Source organism: Perissodus microlepis, chromosome 16 (genome assembly GCF_051167445.1).
Source record: "Perissodus microlepis isolate ML-2025 ecotype Zambia chromosome 16, ASM5116744v1, whole genome shotgun sequence".
NCBI classification, from domain to species: domain Eukaryota; kingdom Metazoa; phylum Chordata; class Actinopteri; order Cichliformes; family Cichlidae; genus Perissodus; species Perissodus microlepis.
In genome coordinates, this window is record NC_140476.1 from 13,312,527 (window position 1) to 13,329,280 (window position 16,754).

At 40.4% G+C, this 16,754-nt stretch overlaps 1 protein-coding gene across 3 annotated transcripts in view; it reads left to right on the forward strand.

The window, feature by feature from the left end:
* Nucleotides 1-14,758, forward strand: part of LOC146370510 (sacsin-like) — a 55,124-nt gene extending 40,366 nt beyond the window's left edge. For all 3 annotated transcript variants that reach the window (XM_084908683.1, XM_084908685.1, XM_084908684.1), the window contains exons 7-10: nucleotides 86-232; nucleotides 311-1,742; nucleotides 2,939-3,027; nucleotides 3,140-14,758. In XM_084908683.1, coding sequence (XP_084764809.1) covers nucleotides 86-232; nucleotides 311-1,742; nucleotides 2,939-3,027; nucleotides 3,140-14,097 — 12,626 coding nt within the window. In that variant the 3' untranslated portion in view covers nucleotides 14,098-14,758. The remainder of the gene's footprint in view (nucleotides 1-85; nucleotides 233-310; nucleotides 1,743-2,938; nucleotides 3,028-3,139) is intronic.
* The last annotated feature ends 1,996 nt before the right edge of the window (nucleotides 14,759-16,754 follow it).

Sequence of the window (16,754 nt, forward strand, 5' to 3'; positions counted from 1 at the left end):
CTGCCACAATCTTCTACAGAGAATGTATCAAGAAATGCATAGATACCTTAAACATACACCATGAGCATGTTTTGTTTTTGCAAAGGTCCTGCGCTCTATGCCTACAACAATGCCACATTCACTGATGAAGACTGGCAAGGAATTCAGATGGCTGGAAGGAGTGTGAAGCGTGATGACCCAAACAAAGTCGGGAGGTTTGGAATCGGCTTCAACTCCGTTTATCACACAACAGGTGAAACTATCTATAATTAGCACACATGGCAAGGAAAACATAAACAGTTAACAGAAAATATCTTTACTTTCTCCACAGATATGCCAAGTATATTCAGTTCAGGCCACCTTGGCATGATGGATCCCCAAGAAAAAATATTTGGAGAGAGAAATGGAGGGTTTTGGTGGTCTTTGGATGATGCTGAAGACCAAGAAGTCCTGCTGAACATACGTGATCAGTTTCAACCATTTAGAGATATAGTCTCACTTGTATGTGAACATGGATGGTCAAAGGTGGTCATGGAGGATCAGCACTTCAGTGGGACAATTTTTAGATTTCCTTTACGCAATGAAGCATCAGAAATTTCTGATAATCTGTATGACTCAGATAAAGTGGTTGAGCTTTTTGATAGCTTCATTGCAGATGCAGATTTGAGCCTCCTCTTCTTGAAAAATGTCACCTCTGTGTCCTTGTTACATATTAGTGAAGATGGAGCTGTTAACACCAGACTTCAAGTGAAATCCTCAGTCCCCACAGATGGTGTTTTAGAGTCAGAAGAGGAGTCAGTCACTGAGGGTCTAACAAGGTTCAAAGTTGTAACTGTGAGTTCAAAAGACCAAAAAGAGACAAAGTGGCTTCTGACAACATGTACCATGAAAGAGGGCATTGCAGAAGATCTTGATTTGCTTACAAAGAAGTTGAGCTTTTTACCTCAAGTTGACCTGGCATTCCCCTGTGGTGAGAAGAGAGACTGTAGCCAGAGCAGACTGAGCTGCTTTCTCCCCCTTCCAAACAATGAATCCAATAAGACAGGACTCCCAGTTTATGTCAATGCATGCTTTGGCCTCACAGACAATAGAAGACACATCAAATGGCAAGAGGAAGACCAGAGACATGATGAACATGCTTTGTGGAATGAAATGCTGATGAAGAAGGTGTTTCCACAAGCATACATCAAGATCATTCAAGATGCCATTAAACTTGCCCAAAAATCTATCCTCCCTGTTTCCTCTGTGTACAATCTGTGGCCAGATCTCACTCAGATACAACACAAAGAAAAATGGCATGCTCTCACTGTGGATGTTTTTCATCACTTATTCAGACAGAACGTGGCCATCCTCTCTCTTGCTAAAGATGAAAGACAGTTTATCTCTCCATCAGAAGCTGTTTTCCCCTGCAATGGCCCAACAAGCACCAACATATTGTCTGCCATTAAAAGGGCTTTAGTGTCATGTGGAGAAAATCTTGTCACTTTACCAGCTAGTGTTGCAAGGGCTATAAATGAGGCCTACCCAAACCCTACTACCCTAAAACATGTGACTCCAGCATTCCTCAGGGCCATTCTCCACAGGACCGGTGTGGATAACATCACCCAAGATGACAAACTCAGTCTTTTGGAGTACATTTTAGGTGATGAACAATACAAAGAACTTGAGGGTCTTCAGCTCCTTCCACTCAGTGATGGCTCTTTCAGATCTTTCACATACAAAGAGGAAGACACTGCTTTGATTGACAGCCATGAATTTCCAAGGTAGGGTTTCCATACATCTATCAATATTTAAAATAAATGTTACATAAAGTATAACTGAAGTTGTCATTTTTTTATTATTTTGAGTGGCAAGTTTTTCCATTGTTTTGTTACATTTAAGGCAAAACTAGCACTTATCATTACGTCTGATAAAACCAAAATAAAGCATACATAAGCTGAATAGTGTGACATAGTGCCACATTTTAATTGCAGCAGAAATTTTGGTAATTAGACATCCAAAAAGACCTGATTTACTGTTCGACTATGTTCACCAAAAAAGGTGGACAGATCCACTGGGCTTATAAGATTTCGAAGAATATTCATATATTGAATGAAATTGTAAACCCAAGTCATGACTCGTGAGCAGAGATGCGCAGTAAAACGTTACAAGTAACGCATTACTGTAATCTGTAGTAAGTAATTTAAGGAGTACTATTGCAAAAAAGTAATTCGTTACTTTCCCGTAAACACCCTGCATTACTGCATTACTAAACCGCTGTAATTTTGTTTGTGAGAGTGTCTCATGACAATGATGTAAGCATGTGCGATGTCCGTGGCAGCAACAGACGTGCCTAGATCAACAATGAATAGTGTGGAATGCAGGAGAGAGAACGACCATGTAGAGTTTAAAACTTGGAAGTACTGACATTACTTTAAGTTTGATTCTGTAAAGAATGACAAAAACATTAGCGTCCGCTGTACACTTTGCGTGGGATGAAAACTTCTTTCTAGAGCGAAAAATTAAACTGAGCAAGCACCTAGCAAGCTGCCATGGGAATGTGAAATTCACAGGTCCCACCCCAACCCCCAACCCCCACTGACCGCCGCAGAGAAGTAATCAGTAATTAGTAACTAATTACTTTTTTCAAGTAACTTAACCCACACTGCTTGTGAGGCACAGGGTGCTTGTGAAGAGTTTCATTTACAGTGAACAGTTTCGTTTTTACGTTTCTGACAACGGCCAGCAAACTTTCCAGTTCCCAGTCCCAGTGTCACTGAAAAAGGGGAGCTTTTTCTAGTTGGAATGCAGCTGCCCTGCCAGGCTACCTGGCACTAGTCCTCGAGCTTGCTGCACCATCCCTCCCCTGCAGTGGAGCAAAAGACCACGCCTCCATTACACGACTCCTAACAGTTTGATCAACAGATATCACTACTTTTGTTTTTGTTAAATTGAATTAACAAAATTATATTTTGTGCAGACTCTTGTTGCCCTTCTGTAAGCACCTCTTCATCCCAAATGATCTGACTCCAGCCTGCAGTGCCCATCTGAAAAAACTGGCCAGAAGAAGTAGGTCAAAGTAGTATACAGAGACCTGAAAGTCATTTGTACCTACCATACACGCATTTTTAAACAGCACAGCTCTTAAAATCTCTCTTTATTTTTATGATCTGTTCTTTAGATTTCTTCAAGATCATCAATGTTGATGCAACCCGTGTAGCTGAATATACAAGAAGGTATTTGCCACAAGACTGGAAGCAGACAGGGAAGAACGTTGTTACATGGGAAAACGGCAACATTCAGCATCCACCTTTGGACTGGTTTCAAGAATTCTGGAGCTTTCTCAACAATCATTTTAATGAGTTAAGTCCTTTCCCTGACATACCTCTAATACCAGTTAGTCCTCTGTCTGGCAGTCAGACTGTATCAGTAGCAAAACTACAGCAGAACACAACTCTGATCTTTCAGAAAAGTAAACAGCTGAATTTGCCAGACCAAATAACTCAGCTGGTGAACAAAGTTGGTGGCACAGTGGTGAGAGGAAATGAGTGGCTCAGGCATCAAGACCTTGACTCGTATGTGCTGTGCCCATCTCCAAGGAGTGTTTTGAAGGTCCTGATGAATTTAGATTGCCAACATCTTGTCACAGAACTCACATCTGCCTCTCACACAGCACAAGAAGAACTGAAAGACTATCTGTCTTATCTGGATTCTCTCTCAAAAACAGAGAAAGATTTTCTCTTGAAGTTGCCTTTGTTTCAAACCATGAAAGGATTCAGTGTTGCAGCTCAATCAAAACAAGCTGTGCTTCTGATCTCAGGCCTAACAGTACCAACAGAGCTCCCTATGCCTGATTCCATAATCCAGTGTTCTACTGAGACTGACCGCAGACTGTTACAGCTGCTCAAAGTTCATCTCTTGGACACCGCCGAAGCAGCCAATGTTCTTGTTGACAGCATAAGGAAAGGCACTTGCAGAAGTGACGACACTAACAAAACAATGACTTGGATTTTACAGCATGGTAAGGTGCTTTTCTCACAAAACGAATCCCTGAAATGTAGCTGTAAGGACTTGAGCTTCATTGAGGTGAATGGACAGCTGAAAAAGGCATCTGACTTTTTTGATCCAAGAATTCAGACTTTTAAAGTCATCTTTGAGTCAGACTTCTTTCCACCGCCTTCATACACTCATTCACTGCAGATGCTGGAAAGCTTAACAGAAATCGGATTACTGAATAAAGAGATAGATGTCTCACCTGAACATTTGCTACATGCTGCCACCCTGACTGACAAACTATGCATGAACTCACAAACTGAGGCTCTGAGAAGAGCTCAGGTTCTCCTGGAAATGGTGGAAAGTAATGATCTACTGACAAAGTTTTCTCACAAACAACTTCATTGCCTCAAAATGCTTAAATGGATCCCATGTGAACAACCTGGAAGTGAGAAACAATTCAGTGATAAATCTCAGAAGTATTGTTTGTTTTGCCCAAATGAAATAAGACATTCTGTGTATAAGGACATAGTTGGACATGTAATGCCACTAACAGGGAAGCTCAGTGACAGAGTTAGCAACAGACTTGGTCTCAAAGACTTACCACCACCCGAAAAAGTGACTGAGAATCTGTCAGTCTTGAAATCAAAAGCACTGGAAATGGTTAATCCTGACACAGATGTAGACTTCAAAAGACAGCTGCACAGCATTTACAAACACATGCAAGACAATGCCTCTGTATTTGTTACAATGATGGACAATGAGACATGCTGGCTATGGACTCACAACCAGTTTGTTGCACCCCAGGATCTGGTTCTTGAATACCCAAATAATCTAGATCTGAGTTCTTACATTGGGAAGATGCCGAAGGAATTTTTGCCATACAGAACATTGTTCCAGAAGTTTGGCCTGAGAACAGTACTTTCCAATGAAGACATTTTGGGCATTCTGTACTCTGTCCAGCAAAATGTTGAAGCAAGACAACCGCCATTTGCAAGTTCCTCTGAGGTCAAAGTGTCAATAGAAATTCTCAACTGGCTCTGGAAAGAGAAGAAAACAGTTGAGGATGACATCCCAGTGCCAGTCATTGCTGAGGGAGGAAAATTTACCCTTAAACCACGATCAACAGCTCTTTTCTGTGATGTAAGCAAAAATGGACTAAAAGAACTAAACTGCAGAGAAGAGGAAATTTATGTCATACATGAGGAAATCCCAAAAGCAGCGGCTGAATGGCTGGAAATTCGTTTTCTCAGTACCCACATCCTTGATCCAGAGGAGATAGGAATAGAGCAGTGTGGACAATCTGAACCAATAACAATGAGAATAAAAAACATTCTTAAAGAGTACGATGAACACAGTGACATCTTCAAAGAGCTCATCCAGAATGCAGAGGATGCTGGGGCAGATGTTTGCAAGTTCTTGGTGGATTTCAGAGTACACAGAGATGCCCCTGAAAGCCTGATTGACCCTGACATGGCTCTTTGTCAGGGACCTTGTCTTTGGGCTTTTAATAATGAGCAGTTCACAGCAGAGGATTGGAAAAATATTGTCAGAGTTGGCTCAGCCTCGAAGGAAAACAAAGTGGAAAAAATTGGAAAGTTTGGACTTGGATTCAACACTGTGTATCATGTGACAGATGTCCCCTCCATCCTTAGTGGCAACACTCTTCTCATACTTGATCCAAATGTTACTCATCTCACAAAACATATTAAACATAAATCAAATCCTGGAATCAAGCTGGATCTCTGTCAACAGCGACTCTTTCATTGTTTTCCTGGTCAGTTTGGATCATATGAAAACATTTTTGACTGTAATTTCACCCGAAAAAGTCCTCCTGAACCCTATCCAGGCACTCTGATCAAACTACCTTTCCGAAGTGAAGAAGAAGCTGTCAAATCAGAAATAAGCACAAATGTGTATCAAAAACCCAATATCCTTGATTTTCAACATCTCTTTTCTAAGAATTCACAAACCCATCTGCTTTTTTTAAAGAACATCATTACATTATCCCTCCAAAATATCCCACACAATGGATCAACTCCACCAACAGAAAACGAAATAGAGACCATCTTCTCTGTGTCCAAAACCACTGTGAGTGCAATGGAGATTCCTGATGACACCAGTGTGTCCAAGCAACGTCATGTTGAGAAATCACTGATGAAAGTTGATGGTAAATGCAAAGGACTAATTGAATCTTGCACAGTCAGAATTATCCAAATATCCAGTCAGCAGTCTAATGAAACTAAACTTCAGTTCTGGCTCCTGTACAACTGCTTTGGGACAGATGAGTCCTTTAAAATGGCCATTCACAAAAACAAGCAGGCCAGTTTCTCTTTGCCCATTGGAGGGATTGCTGTGCCCTTGCAAAATGATCCCGAAACTGGAAAATTCACCACATTACAAACAGATCTTGTTGGACAGGCCTTTTGCTTCCTTCCTCTTCCCATTCACACAGGTCTTCCTGTCAATGTAAATGGCACATTTGCTGTGACAAGCAACCGAAAAGGTCTGTGGGAAACTGGAGTGAAAAATGACTGGAACAAAGCTCTCCTTCAGGATCCAGTAGTGACAGCATATGTTACTGTACTCAAGGCACTAAAGAAAATGTCAGAAAATAAGCAGCTGGTGAGTTACTGTTATCACACCTTTTGGCCTGATAGAGAGAAAGTGACTGAACCTTTCAAGCCTTTAGTGGATGCACTTTACTCAACTATCGTTGATGACTCTGTTGGTCCAAAACTCTTTAGTGATGGAGAACAATGGTTCTCAATGAACAATGTCAGATTTCTACATGAGAGCATTGAAAATGATGAAAAGATTGGTGACCTTGCAGTTCAAGTTTGCCAGAAATATGCAAAAGGACCCAATCATGTTGTTCCTCTTCCACTTTGGCTGAGAAATAGCTTCAAACAGGCTGGCCTTGAAAAGGTTTTACAAAACAGGACCTGGAACTGGGAGAAGTTCTACAGAGAAGCAGTGTTCAGTAACCTAACTACAATGAACTCGAAGAGTAGAGATACCCTTGTGCTGCATGCTATTGACCTTCATATCAAAGAAATTGACAATCTGCTGCTCTGCTATCCATGCATACCCACAAAGGGTGGACAGCTCCAACATGTCAGGAAACTTGTGAATCCTACAGGGAAAGTGGCCTGTCTTTTTGAACCAAAAGAGGGACGATTGCTTGATGGATCTGAAAATGACTTCAGATCTCCAAAAAGGATTCAGCGTTTGTTGGAACTCGGTATGGCAAATGACCATCTCCCATTGGAAGACATCACAGAGAAAGCGGGCACAATTAATCAAACCTGGAGCATTGACAAAAAGAAAGCATTTGTCCACTTGAAGTGCCTATTTGAACTGATGAAGCATCACATTTATGATGAAGACTCTCACCACTGGAAAACACTGAGGACAACTGCATTTCTTCCAGCATATTCACCTGGTGATGCAAAAATGGAAGGAAATGTAACACTTAAAAGGCCCACTGATGTTTTTAGTGACAAATGCTCCCTTCTCGTTAACATGACACAACCAGTGCTGGATCATACTAATCTAAACATACACAACACAGATCCAGTTCTACTGATTTTAGGAGTTCACAGCACTCCAAAACCAAAAATAGTTTTTATGCAGTTGCACCAAACAAGCAAACAAGCCCACTCTATTGACAGATCCATGCTTTACAAAATAGCATCTGAGTGCTATAAGTTTCTGGATCAGTGGATCTCTCATTTTGGAAACGCTTGCATGCCACACTGGGCAAATTCATTTCCATTCATCCTCATTGGCGATACATTTGTGAATGTTGATCGTGTAGCTGAGAACGGGCAATTTGAAGCAAAGCCCTATCTCCACGTACTTCCAGCTGCCTTCACAAGTTTCAGGAACCTCTGGACATGTATAGGTGTTGAAAAACGTTTCACAAACATTCAGTTTCTAACTGTGTTGCAAGAATTAAAAGCTCAACATGGAAACCAGCCCCTACCAAAAAGTGATCTTTCAGTTGTCCTCACAATTTTAAACAAAGGGATATTTGAAGCCAAATTGAAAATCACTGATGACTGTCTGATACCCAATGAGCGTGGAGTTTTGCAACCTGCAAGTGAGCTGTTTTACAATGACAGCCCATGGATGCCACTCACTTCAGGTGTCACATTATGTCACGAGAATATCCCACGAGCTATGGCTCGCCACCTTGGAATCAAAACAACAAGGCATCATTCTCTGGAAAACCACATAGTTGATGACATGTCACCATTAGCTTTTGACTTTGAACAGCAGGAACAGCTGACTGTTCGTATTAAAAACATAATTTCAGCCTATCCATCAAAGAAGGATATCCTTAAAGAGCTCATCCAAAATGCTGATGATGCAGAAGCAACAGAAATTCACTTCATCTGGGACAAAAGACAACATGGGAAAGAAAAAACATTTGGGAAGAAATGGAACAATCTCCAGGGTCCAGCACTTTGTGTGTTCAACAACAAAGTGTTTTCTGATGCTGACATTAAGGGAATTCAACAGCTGGGAGAGGGAGGAAAGCACAGCACCCCAGGGAAGATAGGCAAGTACGGAGTTGGATTCAACTCTGTTTACCATCTGACTGACTGCCCTTCGATCCTTACAGGAGATGAAGTACTTTGCATTTCTGACCCCAATCAAAAATACATTGAAAATCACTCAAATAACCAACGATATGGCATTGGCTATAAACTAGCTGACACTTTCAAAGAAATGTACGTAGATGTCTACAAATCCTTTCTTCCAGACAAATTTTCTCTTAAAGAGGGCACCATGTTCAGATTACCTCTGAGAATGGGTACAAATGCAAATACCTCCAAAATATCACAGCAAGGAGTCACTGACCGCGACATGAAAGAACTGTGCTCTGCCCTGTCTGAAGATCCTGAAGGACTAATTCTCTTTCTGAAAAACATCTGCAAAATCAAAGTCCATGAAATCAGTGACTATTCAGGAGGACTTAAAACCATCTTTGAGGTTGAAAAAAATCTGCCACAGAAAAGTTGGGAAGAAAAAGATGCTTTTGTGAAACATCTACAAAATGCACTGCAATCAGACAAAACAACAACACCGCACAAGATTTTCTATGAAATTGTGATTTCCACCTCAGATAAAAGACAAAGTAAGTGGATTGTTGCAGAACAATTTGGCTCCTTCAAATACAATTTTCTCTTGAAAATATCAGACAAAATTCCCCAAGCTTCATTAGCAGCACGTGTGAACACAAAGGGATCCAGCATTATGGATTTTAAAGGAGAAGCCTTTTGTTCACTTCCTTTGCCAGGGAAAACTGGACTGCCAGTACATGTCAATGGAAACTTTGAGGTTGATTCTGCCAGGAGAAGCCTTTGGAAAGAAGATGGGAAGAGTAAGAAATCAAACTGGAATGAGATTTTGAAACAGAATGTCATTGCACCACTGTATGCAGATCTCCTGCATTACATCAGGCGCAGCATTGCAGTCAAGAAAGTTTCCCTTACATTTATTGACTCATGTTTCAGTACAGAATACTTGTGTTTTTGGCCAACTGTGTCCAAGGATGTTTGCCCAGACTGGCATGAAATGATACATGGAGTATACAGATCACTGAAAGAAAAAGGCCTTGATGTAATCCCTGTGATGAAGAGCTCAACACGGAAAATTGCAGATAAAAAAATTAAAGAATTCTCATTTGACTGGTGTAATGTCAGTGAAACAGACTCACTTGAGGACCCTTATCTGACAAACCTGACAAACTACAAGCTGATGCCCATCTTGGAAGATCTTGGAATGAAGCTGGTTCCTTATTCCACAAACATGCAGAGGATTTGGACAAGTTTCAGATCTGCTGGGGTTGAAGTGAAAGAGGTCAGTCCCTCCACTGTGCAGACTTTCTTACGAGCAAAGCCTCTCAATGATCCAACCCAAACAGATGAAGATTTGCCTTTACCCATAAGTGCTACTTTGATCAAAGATGAAATAAGATGTTCAGAGCTCTTGAGTTTTTGTTTAAAAGATTTCTCCTCACAAAAGGTCACCCAAGACAATTCAAATTTACTTGATGGGCTTCCACTTCTTCTCAGAAGAGATAAAGTATTGACAGTTTTCAACTCCCAGTCACCCAAGTGGATATCAAGATATGCAAATCTCTTCTTTGGCTGTGAGGAAACATTTGCAGATTATCACACAAACATTCAGCACATTCGTCTTCTACAAACTTTTAACTTTGTCAAAACGTTAACATTGCCATGTGCAGCAAGAGCTTTGAAACCATTTGTTCAGCATCTTCTTAAGAACTGCTATGTTGATCCACTCTGTGGTCTTCATGTCCCAAATGAGACAATGTTGGAGTGGCTGAAATCACTTTGGATGTTCATAACAAGTGAAATTAAACGACCAACCTCTAGAGTTGATGAACAAAGCCTGACACTAAGTGATGTGAGGAAACTCTTCAGTGACTGCTACATTTTACCTGTTGTGTGTCCAAGGTTGAACAACAAGCACTTCCTGCAAACAATGAAACACATGTCAAGTGTTGTGTTTGCCTCACAGAAACACAAAGACATATCAGGCATCCTCTTCAAACTTGGTTTTATGAGGTTTGATCATGTTTTCTTCTCTGAGATGGATCGATGGATATATTCATGTCTACAAGATGAACTTCTTGATGTAGATGATGAAAGCTCAGTGTTGGATCAAGTATACAACATTAATCGCTCAGAGTTTTCCCAGCTTTCAAATGATGATATGAAAGAGTTTCAGATGTTCCTGCAATCGGGATTATCCAAATCCAAAGTCAGCCAAGAGTATGTGAGGAAGCTCAGATCCTTACCAATATTTGAAACAACACATGGTGAACGAGTGAGGATTGATGGACCTAAGAAGGTTTTCATCCTTAATATCAAATATACAGTCATATTTCCAGATTTGTTCAACCTACCTACAAACAGCAGCATTTTTCTGAAACACAACTCTGAGAACCACACACTGTCACAAACACTCAACATTCAGGTCCTGAACGATTTGGAGTATTTCATGAAGTTCATTCTACCTGCTGTACACCAACTCACAGAGACACAGATTCTTCACAGCCTCAAACTGTTGCTGTCACTACGTTACTCTTCAGAGGACAAGAAAACTATCATCTCCTCACTGAAGACAGTGAAACTGATTCGCAGTTCTCAAGGTAGACTGGAGCCTGCATCATACTACTTTGATGAGAGAGTGGAGCTGTACAAACGAATGTTGCCCCACGAGAGATTTGTACCTGAGAGATTTTGGACTGAACTGTGTGAAGGAAATGACTACACAACAGAAAAAGCAAAAGAGCTGGTCAGAGAACTTGGAATGAAGAATGTTGTGTCAGCGGACGAGATAATACATTTTGCGTACCAGCTGGAAACAGAAGCAAAAGTTAACAGAAGACTCAAAGACATGAAACTGAAATCATCATTACTTTTCAGGGAAGCCTTAAATAAAGCATGCAACATCAAAATTAAAGAGCAACATTTTTTGGAGAGGATTGCCAACATCGAATTCATTTTTCCAGTTATGATTCGAAAAGAACTGTCCATCTACCACCAACCATTTGCTGCTGAAGGAACTACTGTTAAAATTAGAGGCTCGTTGATTGAGAAAAATCCAGAGCATCAAGATTTGATTTGGACCTCAATGCCAATTATAGACCTACCAGTTTATACAACACAGAAACTTGTGCAGATGATGAAAAATGCAGGAGCTCATGAAGAACCACCTCCAAACTGTGTAACCAGTAACATAAGAAACATCTGTCAGTCACCATGTGAAACTGACCAGCTGATCAAAACACGAGCTAAAGTGTTCAGAAGTTCGTACGCTTACCTGCAAGCAAAAAGATTTGAAGGAAACCAGCTGGCTGGTCTTCCTGTTGTGTTGGTTGAAAAAGACACAAAACTTATGAGGTCTGATGACGTGTGTCTGTCGCTCTCCTATGATCTGGACTTCAGACCATATCTGTACAAGATTACTCCAGAAGATGCAATGTATGCACCGTTCTTTCAGAAAATTGGTGTGAAGAACGAAGCTACTGCAGAGCAATATTGTAATGTTTTGGCAGCAGTTTACGCTGATTCCTGTGATAAACAGAAACTACATTCAAACCAGCTGAGAACTGTGAAACGAGCTGTTGAGCAGTTGTTTAAGTTAATCAGTGCTCAGGGAAACCAGAAGCTTCTTGAAAATGTTGAGACTCTGTATCTTCCTGCAGTAGATGGTAAATTATACCCATCGTCCACACTCTGCTACAACGACACAGTGTTTGAGACCAAAAGGTTGGAAGAAGCGCTGGAGAACAAGTTCCTGCTGCTTGAGAAACTCAGTGAATGTTATTTGGGCAACGACAAATACATGCATCATCAGCTGTTGCAACTGCTGCCTCAGAAATTTCAGCCAAAGATGCTGTCTGAGTTCACAGAGGAAAGAGTTGTGGAATCAAAGATGCAGCTTTGTGAACTTGGGACTGGCTGTGAATTTAGTGGATGGTTTGCTAAACATCTCTCCTCAGGAGGCTTTAAATATGGATTCATTTGTCTTATTAGAGAGCAGTTGCAAGGCAAAATAACACAAGAAGATGCTTCTAACATATGTCAGAAGATTTTTGGCAGTATACAGATTATCTGCTGCAAAATGTTGAAAACAACACTCTGGCTCAATAAACAGCCACTTCCCAAAACTGATGAAGAAACTGATGTTTTTGTGGAACGAGGGCAACAAGGGTGCACCTTTTACTTAAAGCACAATGATGACATGGCTCCCAAGGTAATAAATGAAGTCATCATGACACTGACAAAAGAGATTAATGTTCTTTTAGGAAACAGAATTGCATCGGTTCACCTTCCAGTGCTGGGACAACTCCTCATGTGTGACGATCTGCAAGATGTTCGGAAAACTCTGGCTAAAAATCAGATCCGTGACAGTGCTGAAACTGAAAGTTCCTCTTTTAGTCCAGCAGCCCCTGGGACAGAGATCCCAGAAGAATGGCATGATTGTTTGGACATGAATGTCCTCAACAACTTTGAAGAGGGGGAATATGTTGGCTACAGCATTGATGACAAGTACATTTATGCAGTTATTGTTGAAGAACTGCCTGGTCACAATGGACCATATTCATGGAGATACAAAATAGAAGTAGGAGAAGATGAGCCCATTGAAGTCAGCTGTGTTGATCTGTTTCAGTTTAAACGAGAAAAGAAGGTAAAAACAGAAAGGAGGAAATGCATGGAGCCAGGACCACAGAAGAAGACGCTAAAACCAGAAGAAAACACTTGCATGGAGCTGGAACCACTGACAGGAGCTGTGCCACATTCTTCTGAATCATCAACAAATTCTTTACCAGCCTCTGTTGAGGAAGCTAAAAGGGAAATTGATAAATGTTTGGCAGAGATCTGGAGGCTTCATGAGGAGGAGAGGCACAAAGCCATCAAGAGACTGTACCTCAGGTGGCACCCTGACAAAAATCCGGATTGCCAGTCTCTCGCCAATGAGGCATTCAAATATTTACAGAATCGAATTGATGAGCTCAGCAAACCCAAAGCTGCAGGCTCGACCTTTTCAAGCAGAAACACAAATTTCAGAGGCTTCTATCAACAGTGGAATCAGGAGGCCAGGTATCACAGAAATAGTCGAGAGAGGTTCTCTAGAGGCTATAGAGGTTTCCATTCCTACAACTTCTGGACCCACAATGAAAATGTCCCAAGGCCAGACAGAGAAGAGGCCAGGCGCTGGTGTAGACAGGCTCGCTGCGATCTCAATGCAGCTCACAAAGACACTGGTGGAGGGAGCACAGAGTGGTGTCTGTTTAAGGTCCATCAAGCAGTAGAAAAGTCTCTCATAGCAGCATGCTATAAAAGAAATGGACAACACCCCAACAGCAGCTCAATTTCAGCCACTGCTGCACAAGTTTCCCGCTACAGCCTCCAACTGAGAGATCTGCCTGAGATTGTGAAAAACCTGCAGACACTCGGAGTGGATCCCAAAAGGACTCAATATCCCAACTGCCATCCATATCCCCACATACCGAACGGACGATTCAGATCAGAGAATGAAATGCTGGCACTGAACAAGGCATCTGAGCTCCTTAATAAAATAGAAGCATATGTGAATTAAGGATTTAAGACAGATGGACTATCAATTAGTGTGACTGTGTTTTGACATGTTAAAAGGATGATATCTACAATCTAAAGCTGAAATATTATTTAGCATCACAACCAAAATCATTTCAAGTTGTCTAATTTTTCACAGTAATAATCACAGAAAATATTAAAGAAAAAATATTTTTTATTTGTGTCAATGCTATTTACTCACTAGTGTTTTTATATGCATTTAGAAATATTTACTTTCCTATGTTTTAAGCAAGTTCTACTACTGTGACCCAAGTATGTATTGTTAAATTTAAATGATTTATGATAATGAGGACCAAAACAATACCGTATGAATTTCCAATAAAAGTTTGTTTTTTGCAAAGATTTCTTTAGCATTCAGATGAAACAAAATATTTAATGCAGTATTTGGCGTTTGAGGGGTTTTAATGTAGTAGTTTTGTTCTGGAAATAAAAATACAAAATATTTTAATGGAAACTTTTTCAATTTTTATTCAATTTTACTTAGAAAATGAAATGATGAAACAGCAATCTCATATTTCAAACACCTTTGTAAACTGATTCCCAGTCTTTCTAATACTTCTATAGTTACTTTTGGAATTTTACTGTCTCTTTTTAATAATCATGTACCCAAGGCTTTTGAGAAATAAAGCGTACTTACTAAATAATGACAGTGTGTGTGTTTATGATGTGATTTCACTGAATGTTACAGCAAAGATTTACCACTTCTTTTATCTTTTATAAATTGTGGTGATTGTGCCCCCAGAGGTCTAATTCTGTGTTTGAGAGGACATGCAGTAAGTCCATATGTTTTGACAGATTTCCTTTTACATCAGGCACACCATCGGGGATCGGGATCTGAGCAGAGAATAGCAAATGTGATTACAAAGAGCATATGAACAATAGTTTTCAAGTGTCATTATATCAAACATGTCTTTGCATAAAAGCTGCAAAACTTTATGGCCATAGTGTAAAAAAACCCCATAACATTTAGGCCTTAATAAAAAATTATAAAGATATAAAACAATTATATATATAAAATACACAATTACTTAAAAGAAATCAATAAATACACAAACACTTCAACCAGTGCTTCCTCCGACTGGATGAAAAATGGGAACACTGTGAGTGCTAAAATTATACTGTTACTAGAGCCATCCAGTCGTTATCTAAAAGTGAACATTAATTTTTTTAAGAGTTTAAGAGTTCTAGGTATCCTACAAGGATTCTCATTGCATCATTATATGCAACATGCAGCTTCTGCATGCTACATTGCTTGTAAGATGACCACAAGGGGGCAGTATATAGTGGTGCGCAATACTTTTTAAACAAAGCCACTTTAACTGGAACTGAACAGAAGCTGAATTTGTGTGCAATAGTATTTGCCTGCACATAGAGCTTACAGCATTGTCTGTATATGTCATCATCATTCATTTAATCAGTAATAAAGTGATCGAGGTATTTCACCTTTTTATGAACCTCAAGAGTATCGTCAGACAGTTTAAACACAGGGAAATTTAGCTGTTTATCCTGCTTGGTTCTACATATCAAGATAGCATTGTAGTTTATATCATATAGCACACCGTATTCAGTACGGATATTAAGAAGCTGCTGTAATCCAGCACTACTTCGACTAAAAACAACCAGGTCATCTGCACATGTAAGATGAGTCAATGTTTTACCTAACATACATCCAGTGTTACAGGTTCTCAGCTGTATGGGCAAATCATCAACATATAAATTAAATAAAATTGGAGACAAAATCCCACCCTGACTGATACCTCACACCAGAGAGTGAGAACAGCTCAGAAGATCATTGGAGCCTCTCTTGCCTCCATCACAGACTTTTTACTGCACCCGCTGCAGCCGCAAAGCCACCAGCATTGTGGAGGACCCAACACATGCCCTCACACACGCTCTTCACCCTGCTGCCATTCTAGCAAGAGGTACTGGCCCTCACTGCCAGACTGCGAAACAGTTTCTTCCCCCAAGTCATTGGACTCCTGAACACTCAGAGACTGGACTGACACACACACACACGCACACCTTCATACACGTCACTACCAAGCACTTATCTGCACAATCTCATACACACAGAGACACCTTCATACACCAAGTGACATTTTGCACAATGCTGTCTTTTGCACATTTCTATTGCACTGTTGTGCCTGTACTGTCTTGTGTCTGTATCGCTCTGTTCTGTCTGATGTTGCACTGTCTTTGTTTTGTTTTTTGCAATTTTGCACACTGCACATTATGCAGTCCTGTGTTGATTGTCTGTTATGTGTCATATGTAGCACCATGGTCTTGCAGGAACGTTGTCTTGTTTCACTGTGTACCGTACCACTGCACATGGTTGGAATGACAAGATAGCCACTTGACCCTTGACCCCTTCATGCACATGTCAGTACCGTGCTTTGGTTTGAAGTCAAACTGATTATCCAGGGAAAAGACACACTAATTCTATCAAACAAGATTCTTTCTAGCACCATAATTATCCAGACAACTCGCTTTCCAGCTTTGTCCTTCAGAAAAATACACATCATTGAGTCTGGTAGTATGCCATGAATTATAAACCCAATGAAACAGAGTGCTAGAAGAGGAGCTAGCCTTAAACTAGCATGTTTTAATTGTTCTGCAGTAATGTGATCCAAACACAAGCTT